This window comes from Alosa alosa, chromosome 8, assembly GCF_017589495.1.
Source record: "Alosa alosa isolate M-15738 ecotype Scorff River chromosome 8, AALO_Geno_1.1, whole genome shotgun sequence".
In the NCBI taxonomy this organism is placed as follows: domain Eukaryota; kingdom Metazoa; phylum Chordata; class Actinopteri; order Clupeiformes; family Clupeidae; genus Alosa; species Alosa alosa.
In genome coordinates this window covers 6,356,472-6,372,588 of record NC_063196.1, presented here as the reverse complement: position 1 = coordinate 6,372,588, position 16,117 = coordinate 6,356,472, and the positions used below count along the sequence as shown (strand labels likewise).

General features: G+C 43.2%; 2 protein-coding genes across 2 annotated transcripts in view; both read left to right on the top strand.

The window, feature by feature from the left end:
* The window catches only part of fig4a (FIG4 phosphoinositide 5-phosphatase a), an 87,130-nt gene extending 75,568 nt beyond the window's left edge, over positions 1 to 11,562 (top strand). The window contains exon 24 of the mRNA XM_048250109.1: positions 10,201 to 11,562. Within this exon, the coding sequence (XP_048106066.1) occupies positions 10,201 to 10,378 (178 nt within the window). The 3' untranslated portion in view covers positions 10,379 to 11,562. The remainder of the gene's footprint in view (positions 1 to 10,200) is intronic.
* A 2,327-nt stretch (positions 11,563 to 13,889) lies between these two features.
* Positions 13,890 to 15,903, top strand: LOC125299523 (G-protein coupled receptor 6). The gene is made up of 2 exons (XM_048250829.1): positions 13,890 to 14,067; positions 14,470 to 15,903. The coding sequence occupies exon 2, from the start codon at positions 14,480 to 14,482 to the stop codon at positions 15,461 to 15,463; it is 984 nt and encodes a 327-aa protein (XP_048106786.1). The 5' UTR covers positions 13,890 to 14,067; positions 14,470 to 14,479; the 3' UTR covers positions 15,464 to 15,903.
* The last annotated feature ends 214 nt before the right edge of the window (positions 15,904 to 16,117 follow it).

The following is a 16,117-nucleotide window of genomic DNA, read 5'->3' as shown; positions in this document are numbered from 1 at the left end:
TCCTATCCTTATAAGCCTAGCCTTCAAAATCTCTGTATTTGTACATGTGCGAGTGTGTGTGTGTGTGTGTGAGAGTGTGTGTGTGTGTGTGTGTGTGTGTGTGTGTGCGTGCATGTGCACACCATCATTATTCCTTTGTGAGCGTGGACGGCTTCTGTAGAGTGTGCTTGTTGTCATGGCCATTTACTTCCCCTGGCACGTGTACAGGCCAGCTGGGTCCTCTGTGTGTGTGTGTGTGTTTCTGAAATCGCTGCTCACTTTTTGCGGAGGGCATCTGTCATGGTCCATTTCCACACCATTTCGGCAGGAGTTTAAGGTTTCTGCTGCTCTGTGTGTGTGTGTCCATTTCATATTTTAGGCAGGTTTACCTGGTGGGCATGCTCTTTCTGCTTCCATTTGTCTGTCCACAACTATAATGGGAAGACAGGAGACCACAGCATCTAAAACTGCCTAACAACAGCGTTTTAGTCGTTAGCTGGGCAGAAAATAGCATTTGCATCTGAATTGAATGGAACATTGTTTGATTCAGATGGTGTAGTGTGTGTTTGTTCATGAGGGAGAGAGAGGGTCGTGTCTGTGCAGGTGTGTGTGGGTGGGTGTGTGTGTGTGTAGGAGTAAGAGAGAGAGAGGTGTCTATTAGGTCTGTGTGTGTGTTTGTTCATGAGGGAGAGAGAGGAGGGTGTCTGTGTGTGTGTGTGAGAGAGAGAGAGAGAGCGATAGATAGAGAGAGAGTTGATGAGTTGCAGCTGTTAACTGAAATAAATGACAACGAAGGGTACAAAACATTTAACTTTACTGGAACTTTCTACACATACAGCACTGGTATTGTTTCTCTATACGACTGCCTGCCCCGCGCTCACACATGCGCATTTACACTAAACAAACTCCCCATTTTTCTTTAAAGAAAACAACATAGTTCCTTATTTCAACTGAACTGTTAAGTAATCAAAACTCTATGTCAAACATATAACATCAGTCCCTTTAATTTCTTATTTAGTCCTCTCATTCTTTAAGTCGCCATACACCTTCGCTGAGAGCCCTCAGCAGGACAAGTGCTGATGTTCCTTTCTTTTTCAAGCAGTCAGCGAGTTGTTCTTTGGTAGCTGACCACATGATGTGTTGAATGGTTCCAGAATGAAGGAGCTCCTTGATATTGCTGATTTCAAGACGCAGTCGCTTTTCAGTGACTGATTTTGTGGACTTGACAGCATCAAGCAATGACTGATTGTCAGTTACACATACAATAGGTAGACCTCTGTGTTTGCAGTCATCTACAGTAAGTTCGGAGTACAGTGTAGATAAGAATATTGCATTGTCAATGCCGTCTGCAAGAGCTCCTGCCAAAGTACTTCTGACCACCCTTCTGATTCTTCTTGATTGCCAGCATATAGGTGAGAATCTTCCATTTTCTCCCATGAGCAGGATTAGATGCCCACCCTCAGTACCTTCAGTCTGGAAGGTTGCCCATTGAAGAATCACTGAACACTACTAGTTTCATGGATCTTTTCCTAGGTGATGGAACTTCAAGGTCACTTCATCAGATTTTAGTTTCCTGATCAGTTTATTTGCACAGTGCAGAGTCTAAACAGTTGCATGTTTTGTACTGGAGGCCAGGATGGATACATCACACATTACATCCGGCCTTGTTGTGTCTTGCGACCCATAGAATTTGGCCAATCTTTGACCTCAACATGTCAGTTTCTTTGTCTGTTAGAGGAGACTCTCGCTGAGTAGCTCTGACTGGATGCAATGTCTCTCGGGCACCCACTGAAACATCGAGCACCCACGTGTGCCAGCTTACAGTCCCGGCTAAATTTATATTAATTTAAAATCAAACATCGCAGTTTATGTTAAATTCAGCATCTCTCATAATGTGATTGGATATGTTGCTGTCAATTCCCTACTCCATATACTAACCACCAATGAGAGCGTCTCTCGTATGAAAATTCCTGACACTTCCCATCTGAAGAATTCACAAGGCTTTGTCGGGTCTTCAGTCTCGAATGTTTAAAATGTATATATCCCTGAATATCATTTTAAAAGTAGTCTGACAAAGCTTATTGTTTTGTGACACAGCTAAACACTGGTACCTCATAGAACGCCTATAACATAGCCCCTAGGTGGTGAAAACTCACAAAAGTAAAGCAGATAGAAAGAACTCACGCAAATCTAGCCTACAACACGCAGACAGCTTCATGCGCAGGGGAGAGACATTTGTTCCCAAGGGTCTATGAATTGTTAATCCGGCCCTGCCCCCCAACGACATAACTTTCCACCTCTGAGACAGCTTAAAAGAAGTCTAGAGGGACTCCTAACTCACTAAGACCTACTTACTGTAGGCTGCGCAAAACCAACGGCAAGCCTTTTTTTTTTTGGCAAGCCTGCATTCGGGGCAGGCCTTCTGTTGAAGAATTCTATATAAAATCCTCGCTTAACAGTAATCCTCCTACCCCCGCTACCACAGCTGTGGATAGTGTGGCATGCTCACGCTTTATGTCTCCTACTTGCAAACTAGGCCTTTAGCCCAACCATTTACGTCTTCAAAAAATAACAACTTGCCAGATATGACTTCATATCTTTGGGCTTCATTCATCATTTTGTTCTTCCACTGCAAATTACTCTTCTATATTTGCTGCCTGCTGCATCCTTTCTGTTTGTATTGTTTAGAAAAGGTTTGATGTCTTGAGTTAATGCATTAAACATTGTTTGCTGGTAACCAGCCACAAATAGCCTACAGATTCTTTAGTGTGTACATTCTCTATTCTCTCCAAAATGTGCCCGTTCTATAGGCTGGCCAAGTCGTAATTCTGCGACATAAAGCAGATGTATTTGTTTATTGTACAGAAAAATAAAAATAACCTGTCAAACAGTCAATTGACTACATTGCAGTCAATAAGTAGGGCAAATTACGAAACCAAAATGTGGGTCATAGTTGTCTAAGCCTCTGCTGTAAGGCCAAACCCATGAACGAAGACGCATTGATATCTGCAATAGAGTTTTTTTTGGCGAAACAAGCTCACAGCCGAACGAGTCATAGCACTGAAGGGAGAGGAAACTGGCATGTGATCTCCCCACGGGCCAATGGATGTACAAGTTTTCTCCTGTGCCTACGATATTTAATCCAGTGTTTTGTGATTTTTTTTTTGATAGTATGAAGTATTTTTTGTATAGGGTACTATCTTAATTGCTTTATACTCAATACTTGACCAATGGCTATTGCATCTGTCTATTGAAAGTGAGAATGTGGCATGTGATCTACTGTGTAGGCTTCATAAAATAAATATAACAGATTGCTAATGGCCTACATGGGGTGCGTTTCCCGTACAACTACGGAGGTTAGCTTTTTACTAACAGGATGCATCGTTCAACTAACCAACATGTAAGTTACGACTGTTTCCCAAAACTGTCGTATTTACATAGTACTGTAAGTTTGGACCATGATAGTTTCAAACTTCAGTAGTCTGGACTAAGCTGGTTAATGACGTTTAGTAGCACGTGAACAGGCACCTGAACATACTTCTGTGGCGCGGCATTCGTTAAAAGACGCAGATGACCGCCACCGTTGCACAGCAGTTACCAGTCCCCTGTCCAAGAGTTCGAATCTGGGTTAAGATATTAAGGGAACAATATTGACATCGTTGTTTACCTAAGTTTATCTTTTGTGCAGATCATATTATCAAAATCAGAATCCGCCTTCTTGGCTTGGTTTGCGTAAACTAACAAGGACACCCCCCCCTCCATGAAAATCAAAGGCTATATTCTCAGCTGACTTCGTCAAAAGTGCACCACCTTTATTATTAACTGCAGGTGTGTGACTTTTTACTTACGTGCACATGGCTGCAAATTGACTTTTAATTTATGTATTTTCTGCCTTGGGCATTTTAAAATATGGATGTATGGTGGTTAGAAGTGTAAATATCAATTATAAACCTAAATATATTTATAATTATTAATTTGCAAACAAATAACTGGCGTCAGTGACGTCTTTGACATGAAGATCCCTGGAACTATGCTTCTACTAGCATTCTACCACAGGTTGAGAGGTGTAGTTGTAACTACACAACTTTACGATAGTGGTTGCAAACGTTCGTTGCTACTATGATTTTGGTAAAACACGAACGTAGTGTAACGATGCATTGGACTAGGCTAGGGCTGGGACAACGCGTCGACGTAATCGATGACGTCGACGCAAAATATGAGCGTCGATTCGTCAAGCATAACGTGTGCTGCTAAATATTTTTCATTTTACACCTTCAGTGTTTTCCATACGTTGACTAATCTGTGGCTGGGCACCACGAAATCAAAACCGGCCACCACACATTGATGTTCTATGTTGTAGGCTTGCTATTTAAATTAAAGATAAGATCAAATAATTGAGATCAATCATTGAGCTGCACTTTTTACTCACACAGCCTTTCCTCGCCCCGCCCGCTCTCTCTCGTAATGAGCCCGCTGCTCCTCCTCTGCATGTGCATTTAACAAAATATTCACGATTGTTGAAGGATTGTTGTTGCCACATAGAAGCACTGCATAGAACACAGTGGGCTACATTGCTATTAAATCCGCTTAGCATCGTGACCATGCTGTGCAAATTTGTTCAAAACCGCTGCATTAAAGTTAAAGTAAACTCTGCTAAGGTCTTATCACAACATAGTACACTGAGGAGACTAAACGAAGTTAAGTTACGGTAGGCCTATGCAATCAAGCAGTAGCCCTATCTCAAAGCTAACGTTAGAATACTGTTTGGATGTCAGGTTTAGCATGCCTACTTGCAGCTGCTTGTATTGCTCATGCAGGGCTCATTTTATTGACTTTGTTTGCAAAATCCCGATGGAAATGGAAAAGTGTTTTCAAGACTCAAGTGCTTGTCCAAAGGAGAAGTACGAACTGTTATTTGAACTACGTTATGAATTGCATCCACACATGATTCCCACACGAACGTCTTAAAATGACGCACTCAATTAGACATACACTAGCCTACTGAACTTTATTGAATGCTACCTCTGACTAAGAATACATTACTTTGCACTTGTAGTTACTTGCACTTCAGTCTTTTATTTTGGAATCTTAAGAGCAATAAACATATTTTGCAATGTTAAAGAATTCATGTTTTTTCATTCAGATATGTAAATAAACATGTATAAGTTGCTATTAGTGAATTAATGAGGAGATAATCGAATCGAATCGAAATCGAATCGGACTGAAAAAATGAATCGTTAGATTAATCGATGCATCGAAAAAATAATCGCTAGATTAATCGTTTAAAAAAAATAATCGTTTATCCCAGCCCTAGACTAGGCCTATGTAAGTTCCAAATATGAATGTAATTCTGCGGCATAAAGCAGATGTATTTGTTTATTGTACAGAAAAATAAAAATGACATGTCAAGCAGTCAATTGACTACATTGCAGTCAAAAAGTAGGGTAAATTAATTTACGAAACCAAAACGTGGGTCATAGTTGTCTAAGCCTCTATAGCGTAGCTTGTTAAAAACGTCGCAGAAGCCTACCCAAGGCTACAGATTAATTCTGAACAGTTATTTCTCTACTGGCTCAATAATCACACCACTGTTTTGATTTGCGTAGTTGCGTTACCCCAACACTGACAATAATGTAGACAGCAAATTTCGATTTCGATTTTCATTACCAGTAGTCAAGCCTTAAGCCATAACCAAGTAGCCTAAATCGAGGGTAAATCGAGCTTTTCAGAAGAGGCTGACAGGCAGAAGCGATGTACAGTGGCAGAGCGGCACAGTGGCTGAAAGTGGTACTAAAGCTTCACGCAGCTTCACGCCTCGTAATGCGCGACTGAAGTGGCCATTTGAAAGCGATGCCCACTGTAAGTACTTTGTTGTACCTGTATCTCACCTGTACCTGTATCTTCAAAGAATTGAACTCTATTCCAATGTAGTTGAAGGTGTTGTGCTCTTCTTGACCTACTTGGAAAGCTGCTTTCAAGCGTGGTATGACTGTTGTGGAGAACATTTCTGAACCTCCCCAGATAAAGTCATCCACATGGCAAGCAAGAACTCCCATGACATTACAGGAATCATCCAGCCAGTAGAATACTGCTGGGTCAACTTGTGACAGTACAGCTCCCAATTGATACATAGTGTCTTTCACTTTACTGTACCAATAAAGAGAAGCGTCTGCTAGTCCGTAAACACACTTCTTCAGTCTCCACAGATTTCTTTGGCTCTGGACAACTCTGCCATCACCAAACCGGAATGATCTTGTACTGTCTTTGGTCTGTAGTTTGGCTAACGCACTCTGTTGTAATCCAGCTACATAATGATTAAGCCATTTTTCTCCACATACAGTTCTGGTACAGGCTGTCTCAAGGACAGCTGATCCCAAAGCCTCCATCATGAATATTCCCGAGTCAGACAATGAATCCTTTGAAAACAAAGTTATGTTACACTCATCTATATCTTGTGTTAACTTCTCAATATCTTCTGTTAATTTTGCCTGTTCATTTTTGTGGGGACAATCCTTTGCCCAGTGATAAGTGCTTTGACAAACAGCACTAATCTGTCAATCTAAAACTTAAACTAATGAACAATATAGCCTAACGTGCGCTTTCTTTTGCGCGATACCTTTTATTTTTGCATTTTTCTTTAACACTTTGCATTAGTGCTAAATCTTACAATAACGAACCAAATCACAAAGCTTGCTGCATCAGAACATTACACAAATAGACCTATTAATATTACAAGAAAAAATGCAACCTGAGCATCACAAACAGAGCTATTTGTAGGAGATGTATCAAAGAAATCAAAAGTCGCAGTAGTGACTTAATGGTCAAAGGTCGTAGGCTATCGTTGACTAAAACACATATTTGTGATGTAGTAACGGTAATTTAGACATACAAATATTGTGCACATTTTTCATTTGTGTTTTATTTCAGCAAACTAAAATACTGTTTTGGTTCTCATCTGCTACCCGCCTGCACGGAGTTCCTTATCAGCCCACACCCCCGCCTGTGAATGTCACAATCCACCCGTTTGAGCAACATTTATGCGGGTACCCATCGGGTACCCGACCCTTTGCGTGTGTGCGTGCGTGCATTCAGTATGAGCGGGAGAGAGAGTTTGTTTGTTTGTTTGTATGTATGGAGAACATTCATCTTCAGCACTCTACGTGTTTGTCCTCTTGCCCATTGATATTAGACAACATTTTCTTTTTTAATCTGGAGAACTTCAATTATCCTCAACAATCCTCAGCAGGCACATTATTGCCCACATCCAGTCATGTGCATTATGAAACCCAGTCATGTCTGTGCCCTGCAGCCGTGTTCAGTAAATTGGCCCGTGTGTCATAGCCGAGCTGAGGATAGAATGGACCTTCTTGTGGGAGTGTTTTTGTACTGTTTTTATTGGTGTGATAATGGCACCGGAGAGGTCTGCCGTACCAGTGAGCTTGTGTAGCTGTGCTGGCCATGCCAGACAAAAATTAGAATTTGAATCCAGAAGGCATGTTTTCGAACTGGAATGAGTGGATGGAATATGGGTCTTCTTAGAGGAAGATGTGGAAATAAACCTGTTGCCAAGTAAACATTGAACATTGGTGGTTGAGAGTGCGAGAAAGTATGTGTGTGTGTGTGTGTATAATGGTTCATTTTAACTAAACTATGCCAGGCGCGTCTTCTTACCGGGAAGTTCTGAGGTGTGAATGACACACTGTGTGAGTGTGTGTAAGGGAGAGAACGAGAGAGAGAGCGAGGTTGTGCACACTACTCCTCCTCTTTATGTGGAATGTCCTGGACATGTTGATCAGCTGGGTTGAGGGAATTGCAGGCAGGGACATCAACCTGTTGCTCAAACGCACAGTATGTACCTTATATGTGTCTGTGTGTGTGTGTGTGTGTGTGTTTGAGAGAGACCTAGGTGCAGATCCTAGCACTGAGAGGAGACACTCCATGTTTTTGCCACACACACACACACACACACACACACACACACACACACACACACACACACACACACACACACACACACACACACTCTGATACTAGAAGCTGTGGGTCTTAACGGGCATTGTGAGTGTGTGCGTGTGGCGTGATACTCTGGTTTGGTTCTGTCACTTCTGTGCCATTGGCTCTCTTGTCATCTCTCCCAAAAAAGGATAGCAAGCAGTAGACCCATGGAGAACAGTCATGTTTAGCCCACAGCCCCGATCTCTGTGTACTCTACATCTCTCTATCACTTTGGTTTGGATTGTCTGTCTGTCTACTTGTCTGTCGGTTTGTTCACAGACAGTTTGTATATCTGTCTTAGGCTGGGGATTAACTTGATTTTTGACCAAGCGCTAACTTTCACATGTACCTTCGCTTGCCCAAGTACTTGGACTACTTCACCAGCAGGGTTCTAAATTAACTTTTTTGATCACCAGCCAATGTGGCTTGTAACTATCTAAAGTTACTAGCCAATCAGAATTTCTATTAGCCATTTTTTTCTGGTGAAAATAAGAGAATTATGAGTTTATGTGATGAGTGTCACTGAATGCATTTGGTAATTTTATTAACATGGTTGGCATGAATACAAAATATACACTTCATTTCATGTTTGGGATCTCTATTTATCTATTTCTCTGTCGATATCCTCATCCCCTGCTTCATTCCTATTCTCGCCCCCGTAAGTCTGTCCCAACCACTGCCGCATTTAGTTTAATCTTAACTTAATAAAAAGGAGATATCAATTATCATCAACAATGACAAGCCAGATAGAACCTGCCACTCGTTTTCTCTCCCTCTCCTGCGCACTCAGACGCGTTCTCAATTAAATGGAGTAGCATAGGGCCTATGTTCAAGTTGGATCTTTATAGAGAGGACCTGAAAAGTATCATCTTTATGTAACATGCTGTTGGTGCATGTTGACATTGTATACTTTCTCTAACAAGAGGAAAAACAGTTTGCAGTACAGCTACTATTTATTGGCTAAATGTTGGTCCCTCCTCTGTCTCTTGGTGCCCTATACGCACAGTGCGTGATGTGTGTGGTGGTGGTGGTGATAACTGATCAGGCTACCTTTTTAAAACTGAAAATTTTCGCCTACAAGCTCCTCACGTTCCATCTTCAGCTAACTCCACAATAAAATAAACGATCTTGCTGCTTCAGGTTTTGCGGCCTCCGTTACATGACATCAGCCCCCCACAAAGGAAATAAGTAAACACAATGCGTTAATTGCGTTAATATATTGTAATGCATTATGTATTTGTGTTATGTACATGTGTTAGGTACTTTTTACTTTAATTTACTGGCTCCTTTCCTTAACTCCCTCCTCTTTCAGTCTATGCTCCCTGCTCTGGCTCCGTTCGTTCTTCTAATTCCTTGTGTTTTCTGGTAGACGCTCCGTTCGTTTCCATGGTCTCTCGTGCTGGTTTCACTGCAAACTGCGTGCAGCCCGGCGTAGCATTATTTGCACAGTGGTCATGGGAAATGTAGGAAGTACTGCCGGGGATATATGACCCGAAAAACAGAGCCTTATGTATCATGCATGTAATGCCTCATGCATCACCGGCCAAACTGGCTAGTAAGTTTTTATTAACACCCGCCAAAATGAATTTTAACCTGCATTTGGCGGGTTGGCGGGTGTTAATTTAGAACCCTGTTCACCAGACCACAGTCATGCACTGCGTCTATACTGCTGCGCCTAGCGTTCATGCACTGCGTCTATACTACTGCCACAGCACTCCATAGAAATACATGGGCTTAGTTTGTAACGCCAATATGCCAGTTGTCTACACATATCACACCCTTTCCGCGGCAAAACATCGACATGTGAATACATTGAGCCAATCGTGCTGTGTTGTGAAGACATCTTGCCAATCATGTGTTGTGATCTCGCCGCTGGAGCAAGATTGGTGTCGTGAAGCCTTGCGCACGCGCATTTCTACCAAAATGGATGCCCGATGAGTGCCCAAAAAGCGTTGCAATATGGCCGCCGAGTGGAGGGACTTTGCTACTGCTCCTAGCGTCCATGCACTGTGTCTATACTACTGCTCCTAGCGTCCATGTGAGAACTGAATCTATGAACACATCACGGAGGACGACCACGACCAATGCACCAAGCAGACACAGGAAGTGCATGGAAGCCAGTATATCTCAGTCCTTATCTGTCTATAAGTTTTTAAAAAGTATTTATCCATTGACTCATGCTGAAATTAAACTGTTTGTGTGTGTGTGTGTGTGTTGACCCTACAGAGCCCCGGTGTCTTACTTCTCTAGCGACAGCATCTATGAGGTGTGTGTGCCGCGTGTGTGTGCAGAGAGCCAGGAGCTGTTTGAGGCGCACGTCCACGCCAGCCACGGAAGCATCAGGAGCCTGTGCAGAGAGGACATGCTCATGTATCGGGAGTACATCAAGAACCGATACATGTAGAACACACACACACACATACACACAGCTCATGTATCGGGGGGAACATCCAGAACCGATACATGTAGAACACACACACACATACACACAGCTCATGTATTGGGAGTACATCAAGAACCGATACATGTAGAAAACACACACACACACAGCTCATATACCGGGAGTACATCAAGAACTGATGCATGTTACACACAAAGGCACACACACAGCTCATATAATGGGAGTGCATCAAGAACCAATACATGTAACACACACACACACACACACACAAAACCACATACACACACAGCTCAGGTACCACAGGTACATCAAGACATGTTATGCACACATGCACACCATGAGAAACGGCTGGATGTTAACAAGTTCAACACAACACGGGAACATGAATAAACAGTCATTTTCCTGCAGTCTTCCTCTCCCCAGAGACTCTGAAGGCCACCACATTTACTTTATGCATAGCTCAGCTTTTAAAATTGTGTGTGTGCACGTGTGTGTGTGTGTGTGTGTGCTTGTGCGTGTGTGTGCATGTATGCGAGCGCCAGATAGAGACAGAGACTGGATGAGCCAGCGTCTGAAGTAGGCCTTTGAAAGACCAATTACCAGAAGCATTGGAGGCATTTTAATGGGCATTCGATCACTGTCCGCCATCTGAACATTCCATGCGGTGGTGAGCATATTAAACCGTGCGGTTCAATTAGTATTGTGTTTAGTCTGTATGTTCTGAGCCACACTCCAATTCCATCCCATAATACACACAGAGTGACCCTCCGCACTGTAATATACTAACTGGGACAAAAATGCATTTTTGGAGGTTTTTTAAGATAAAGATGTCTTTATTTGTATTTTATTTGTGCCTGGTTTTCTTTGCTTTGACTTTTTTCCCCCTTTATGTTCAGTTGATCATGTTTAGAAATTATTAAAACTGTATTAAGTTGATTTTGTTGAATTTTAAAGTTGTTTTACTACTCGTTGTTGAAAGAAAAACAGAAACGTTTTTATGATTCAAATGAAGTGTAATTTTGTTTTGGATTTTGTTTTTTTTTTTATTCAAAGCTGATTGGACCATAAGCAGTATGACCAACTGAATGCCTTGTTTTAAATAGTTGCTCTCATTTTGTCCCAAGTTCATGTGTATGAAAGGTCGTTCAGTGTTAATATCCTATTTATTAAAGTTAATTTTGATCAAACTACTGTTTCTCTGTCTCCTATGTATTTCATTGTAGCACCCCAACCCCCATCTCATTCACTCTTTCTGTCTCTCTCTTTCTCTGTCTCCCTCTCCCTGTATCTCTCTCTCATTCACCCTCTCTTACTCTTAACTACTCACTTTGCTATGCTGTTCTGGTGTCTGTGTAGGCTGTTGTGATGCCTTTGCCATAATTTGTCGTACTGATAGGTAATGTTGAACACTCATCCCCTCCCCCATTCTGCTGCAGTATGTCTCTATCAATTCAATTCTCTTTCTCCTTCTCTCCCCTATCTCTCCCTCCCCTAGTCTCTCTCTTCCCTTATTCTCTCTCTTCCCCTAGTCTCTCTCTTCCTTTATTCTCTCTCTCTCTTTCAGCCCCCCACCCCCGAGTGCAATAAAGTGCAGGTGACCCTGGTTGCTAGGATATCAGTGGTTGAACAGTGACCAGTGGGTGGAAGGTGCTTTCATGCTGAGAATGGCTCATAGAAAACACACACACACACACACTCCAAGCCCTACACACTCCCATACCCACACCCACACACACACACAGCTGATACTACAGAGACTCTCAAACACACACACATGCACACACAAACAGTGCTGACACGGCGCTCTCAAATGCCCAACACCTCAAATGCCCAATCATGTAACAACAGAGCTGACCTCAAACACACCGCAGTCTGTGGCCTTCGATTTGCTCATTCAGGTCTATCCCATGGAAGCCAGCAGCACTTGACTTAAAGTCGGTATCCATAAAGGATTAAAGTGTTATCAATTGTCTCTCTGTCTCTGGTTTATGTCACTGAGATGTTTATTAAGCTTTTGTTAATGTGCATACAATGTACATACAGTTTAATATCAGTTCTACCAGTCTGTCTGTGTGTGTGTGAGTTTCAAGCCCAAGTTTGAGGTGGCAGATGTATGTTGCGGTAGCCTTAACCATCAGGTATTGCTGGTTTCCCTCTTCACTTTACCCATTCTGCAGTCTTTGTGGTACCTTTGCCTAATGAAAATGGCATCCTGTAGAACGTCATCATTACACAGTTGTGACAATTTCACAACAACCTTTATTATGGGAGCCTGATCACTACTGACAACTATTGGCCTACAGCATGGACCTTGAAAAAATTATGACGTGGTTGAGTTACATTCATAAAGCAGGGTTGAAGTGTTAGCCAGTGTTGATGGCATATGTTTCTACTATCCAGAAGGACCAATGATCCTGGCTTGTAAGGGTTAACCTAAGACTGTCAGTCTCAAGATGTGTGTGTGCTGTCTGTTTTCAGACAGCTTGTGGGGCTCTAGACCTGCATAGTGCTGTGAGAGGGGAAAGGGAACAAGTGAAAGCAAGAAGTTCAGGCTGAACCGATCCTGGGTAGTAGCGGTACGTTCTGAGAAAGGACATCTGGAGTGCTATAAACAGATAGAGATGCAACAGGTAGACACACACACACACACTCAGGAACACATGATGATTGCTGTATTAGCCTACCTGCTGTATTTTGGTCACTTTACGGCCTTTAAAAGTGACTTTTTAAGGGCCAAACAGACACCGCACAATACAAAGTACACTATGCACTATGGTAACGCATTACTGTCTCCTATTTACAGCATCCTGTCACAGTGTGCGCGCGTCCACGCTTGCGAGCGAATTATTACGCGTTCATGGGGCTAGAGCAGTCGCTGCTAAGCACCCACCGTTGCGTCCGGTGGATGACCCATGAAGTCAGGGTTTTTTTTTGTTTATTTTTGCTGTCTGCGGATACGAAAACGCTCACGGCCGATTGAGTCTTGCAAACGCAGCATCACGTTGAATATACAAAGGTGCATGGTCTCTGTTTTCGGCAAATTAAGTCGGATGGTACCGGTTCACAAGTCGTAGTAGCAGTTTCTTAAAAACCACCAACGGCGTATTTTCACGTGTTTAAACATGTCACCGTCAAAGCTTAGTGTGTATGTAAGCAGTCTCAATTTTAGTAGGAAAATTAGATTCGTAATTATATCTGTTAATTAAGATAAGATAAGCACTCCAGCATTGGTGTCGCACTACTAAGAGCAAAGCAACATATGTATTTACAGTAGCTGTATCTTTGGAGATGAGCCAGAATCACTTTTCGCCGTTCTAGTACTCCAGGGCTTCAGTAACCGTTGGACATCTCCAACATGTGTTTCGACCACATGTGATCACTCTCTCCCGCCCGCGCCTGTGTGTGTGTTTGTCCGTCGCCCTAGTCTGAGAGAGAAAGCAAGAGAGGTAGTGACGTCAGTAGTGTTTAATAGCGCTCCTCGCGGACCTTGCCTACACCAGTCATCTTCGTCTTGTCGTGCCTCACGTTATCTTGCCCAGTCAATGCTTCCCGTAGCCCCGGTGTGCGCTGTCTCTCCCGCGCGCGGGAACTGGAGCAGGACGAAAGGTTTTACCTGAAGCAACAAAAAAAGTCTCTGCGATCCAACAAACAGGACGGTTTCCACCGAGACAAGAACTACCCTATGAAAACTGGTAAGTGTGGCTTTGATAAACACAAAAATCAGAAGTTTGAAATAGTGTTCCGCGGTGACTATAACAGCTGCAAAGGTAGAGGGTATTATACTTCTAAACATGTGGAACGAAGCGGAAAGCTTTCAGCACCAAGGACAGCGACATTGCGGGCTATAGTTTACGGCTGATGACAAGTCTGTAACTTTTTTATTACATGATTTTAGTATTGATATAATCGTTGGGGCAGATTTCAAGGCAGCTTTCTACAAGATAAACTAAAATCTCTGTAGATGAAATAGCTGATTACCTTTGTTCTTTTAAACGTTCTGCCATGTCCATTGTAATAATCTGAAGCAGACATTAAAACTAATCGCTTATTTTTTTCTTTCTTCTTTTTGTTCTTTTCCTTTTTTCCCTTTTTAGGGGAAAAGAGATGAATGACAGTGATCTGGTGAACGAGACGGTAGAGCTTTCTCCGCTGCTTCCTTGGGCGGATGACAACGGCACCCTTCTCGAGTTGTCAACCGCCTCTGAGTTTCCCGTGAACCCGTGGGACATCATGCTGTGCCTCTCCGGCACCGTGATCGCGTGCGAGAACGCACTCGTGGTGGCCATCATCTTCTACACTCCCACGCTGCGTGCGCCTATGTTCGTGCTCATCGGCAGCCTCGCAACTGCCGACCTGCTCGCGGGTGTAGGATTAATCCTCAACTTTGCGTTCCAGTACCTTACCTCATCCGACACCGTGAGCCTCATCACCGTCGGCTTCCTTGTGGCCTCGTTCACCGCGTCGGTCAGCAGCCTTCTCGCCATTACGGTGGACCGTTATTTTTCTCTCTACAACGCGCTCACTTACTTCTCCGAGAAGACTTTACACTGTGTGCATCTGATGGTGGCATGCACGTGGGGCGTGTCTTTGTGCCTTGGACTGCTACCGGTGCTCGGTTGGAACTGTCTAGAGGAGCCTAGCACGTGCAGCATCGTGCGCCCGCTCACTCATCAGCACGTAACGCTGCTGGCCGCCTCGTTCTTCGTGGTGTTCGGGCTCATGCTCAGCCTCTACTTCAAAATCTGCAAGATTGTGTGTCGCCACGCGCACCAGATCGCTCTGCAGCAGCACTTTTTCAGCACCTCGCACCTCGTAGCCACCAAGAAAGGCGTCTCCACCCTGGCCATCATCTTGGGTACGTTTGGCGCGAGCTGGCTGCCCTTCGCCGTCTACTGCCTTGTGGGGAAGCCGGAGTACCCTTCCGTGTACACCTACGCCACCCTTCTTCCCGCCACCTACAACTCTATGATCAACCCCATCATATATGCCTACCGGAACACAGACATCCAGCGTGCGCTCTCAGTACTTTTCTGCGGTTGTTTTCAAACGAACGCCTCTTGTCGTTCCCGGTCTCCCAGTGAGGTGTGACTTAGCCATGTATGTTTGACTGTCCCACGAGCTCTTTTACAGCAAAAAGTTTACTCTACGGTCCACTTTCTGCTAACTGTTGCCGATTCATGTAAACATGTGACTCGCGTGCTAAATGTCCGTTACACATCTGCACTTTACCATAAAAGATAGGAGTCACCAGAACAAATTATCGTGTCCGAATGAGAAAGAGACGAAGTGTGTATATGATTGTGTGTATGTATGCGCGCGCCAAACAATGTACATGTGTCAAAAATGAATGAAGAGAAGTTTGCACTTTACTGTGATATTTTAAAAAAATGCCAAAGCAGTATTGCATAGGCCTTTGTGTTTGGTTGAAAATACTTTGTACTTTGTCCATTGTGTATGGTTTTATATTTTGTAAAACTTGTCTATGATTGTATATTTTATACCAGACCGACAAGCCTATATGAATAAACTAACTGGAAAAACAACGGTCTCCCGTGTATTACTACAGTCAGAGCCACATGTAGCTCCCTCTGTCCTTGTTCAGCAGCAACAGCCTAACCAACATTTTCCCCAGAGGACCCCAGTTGTTTCCGTGTAGATGAGGTGTAGGAAAGTTTACTTCCACCCTTTATTCCCCTTTAGTGTCACGTACTGTAGGTAGCACACACTTTCCCACTTCATCAA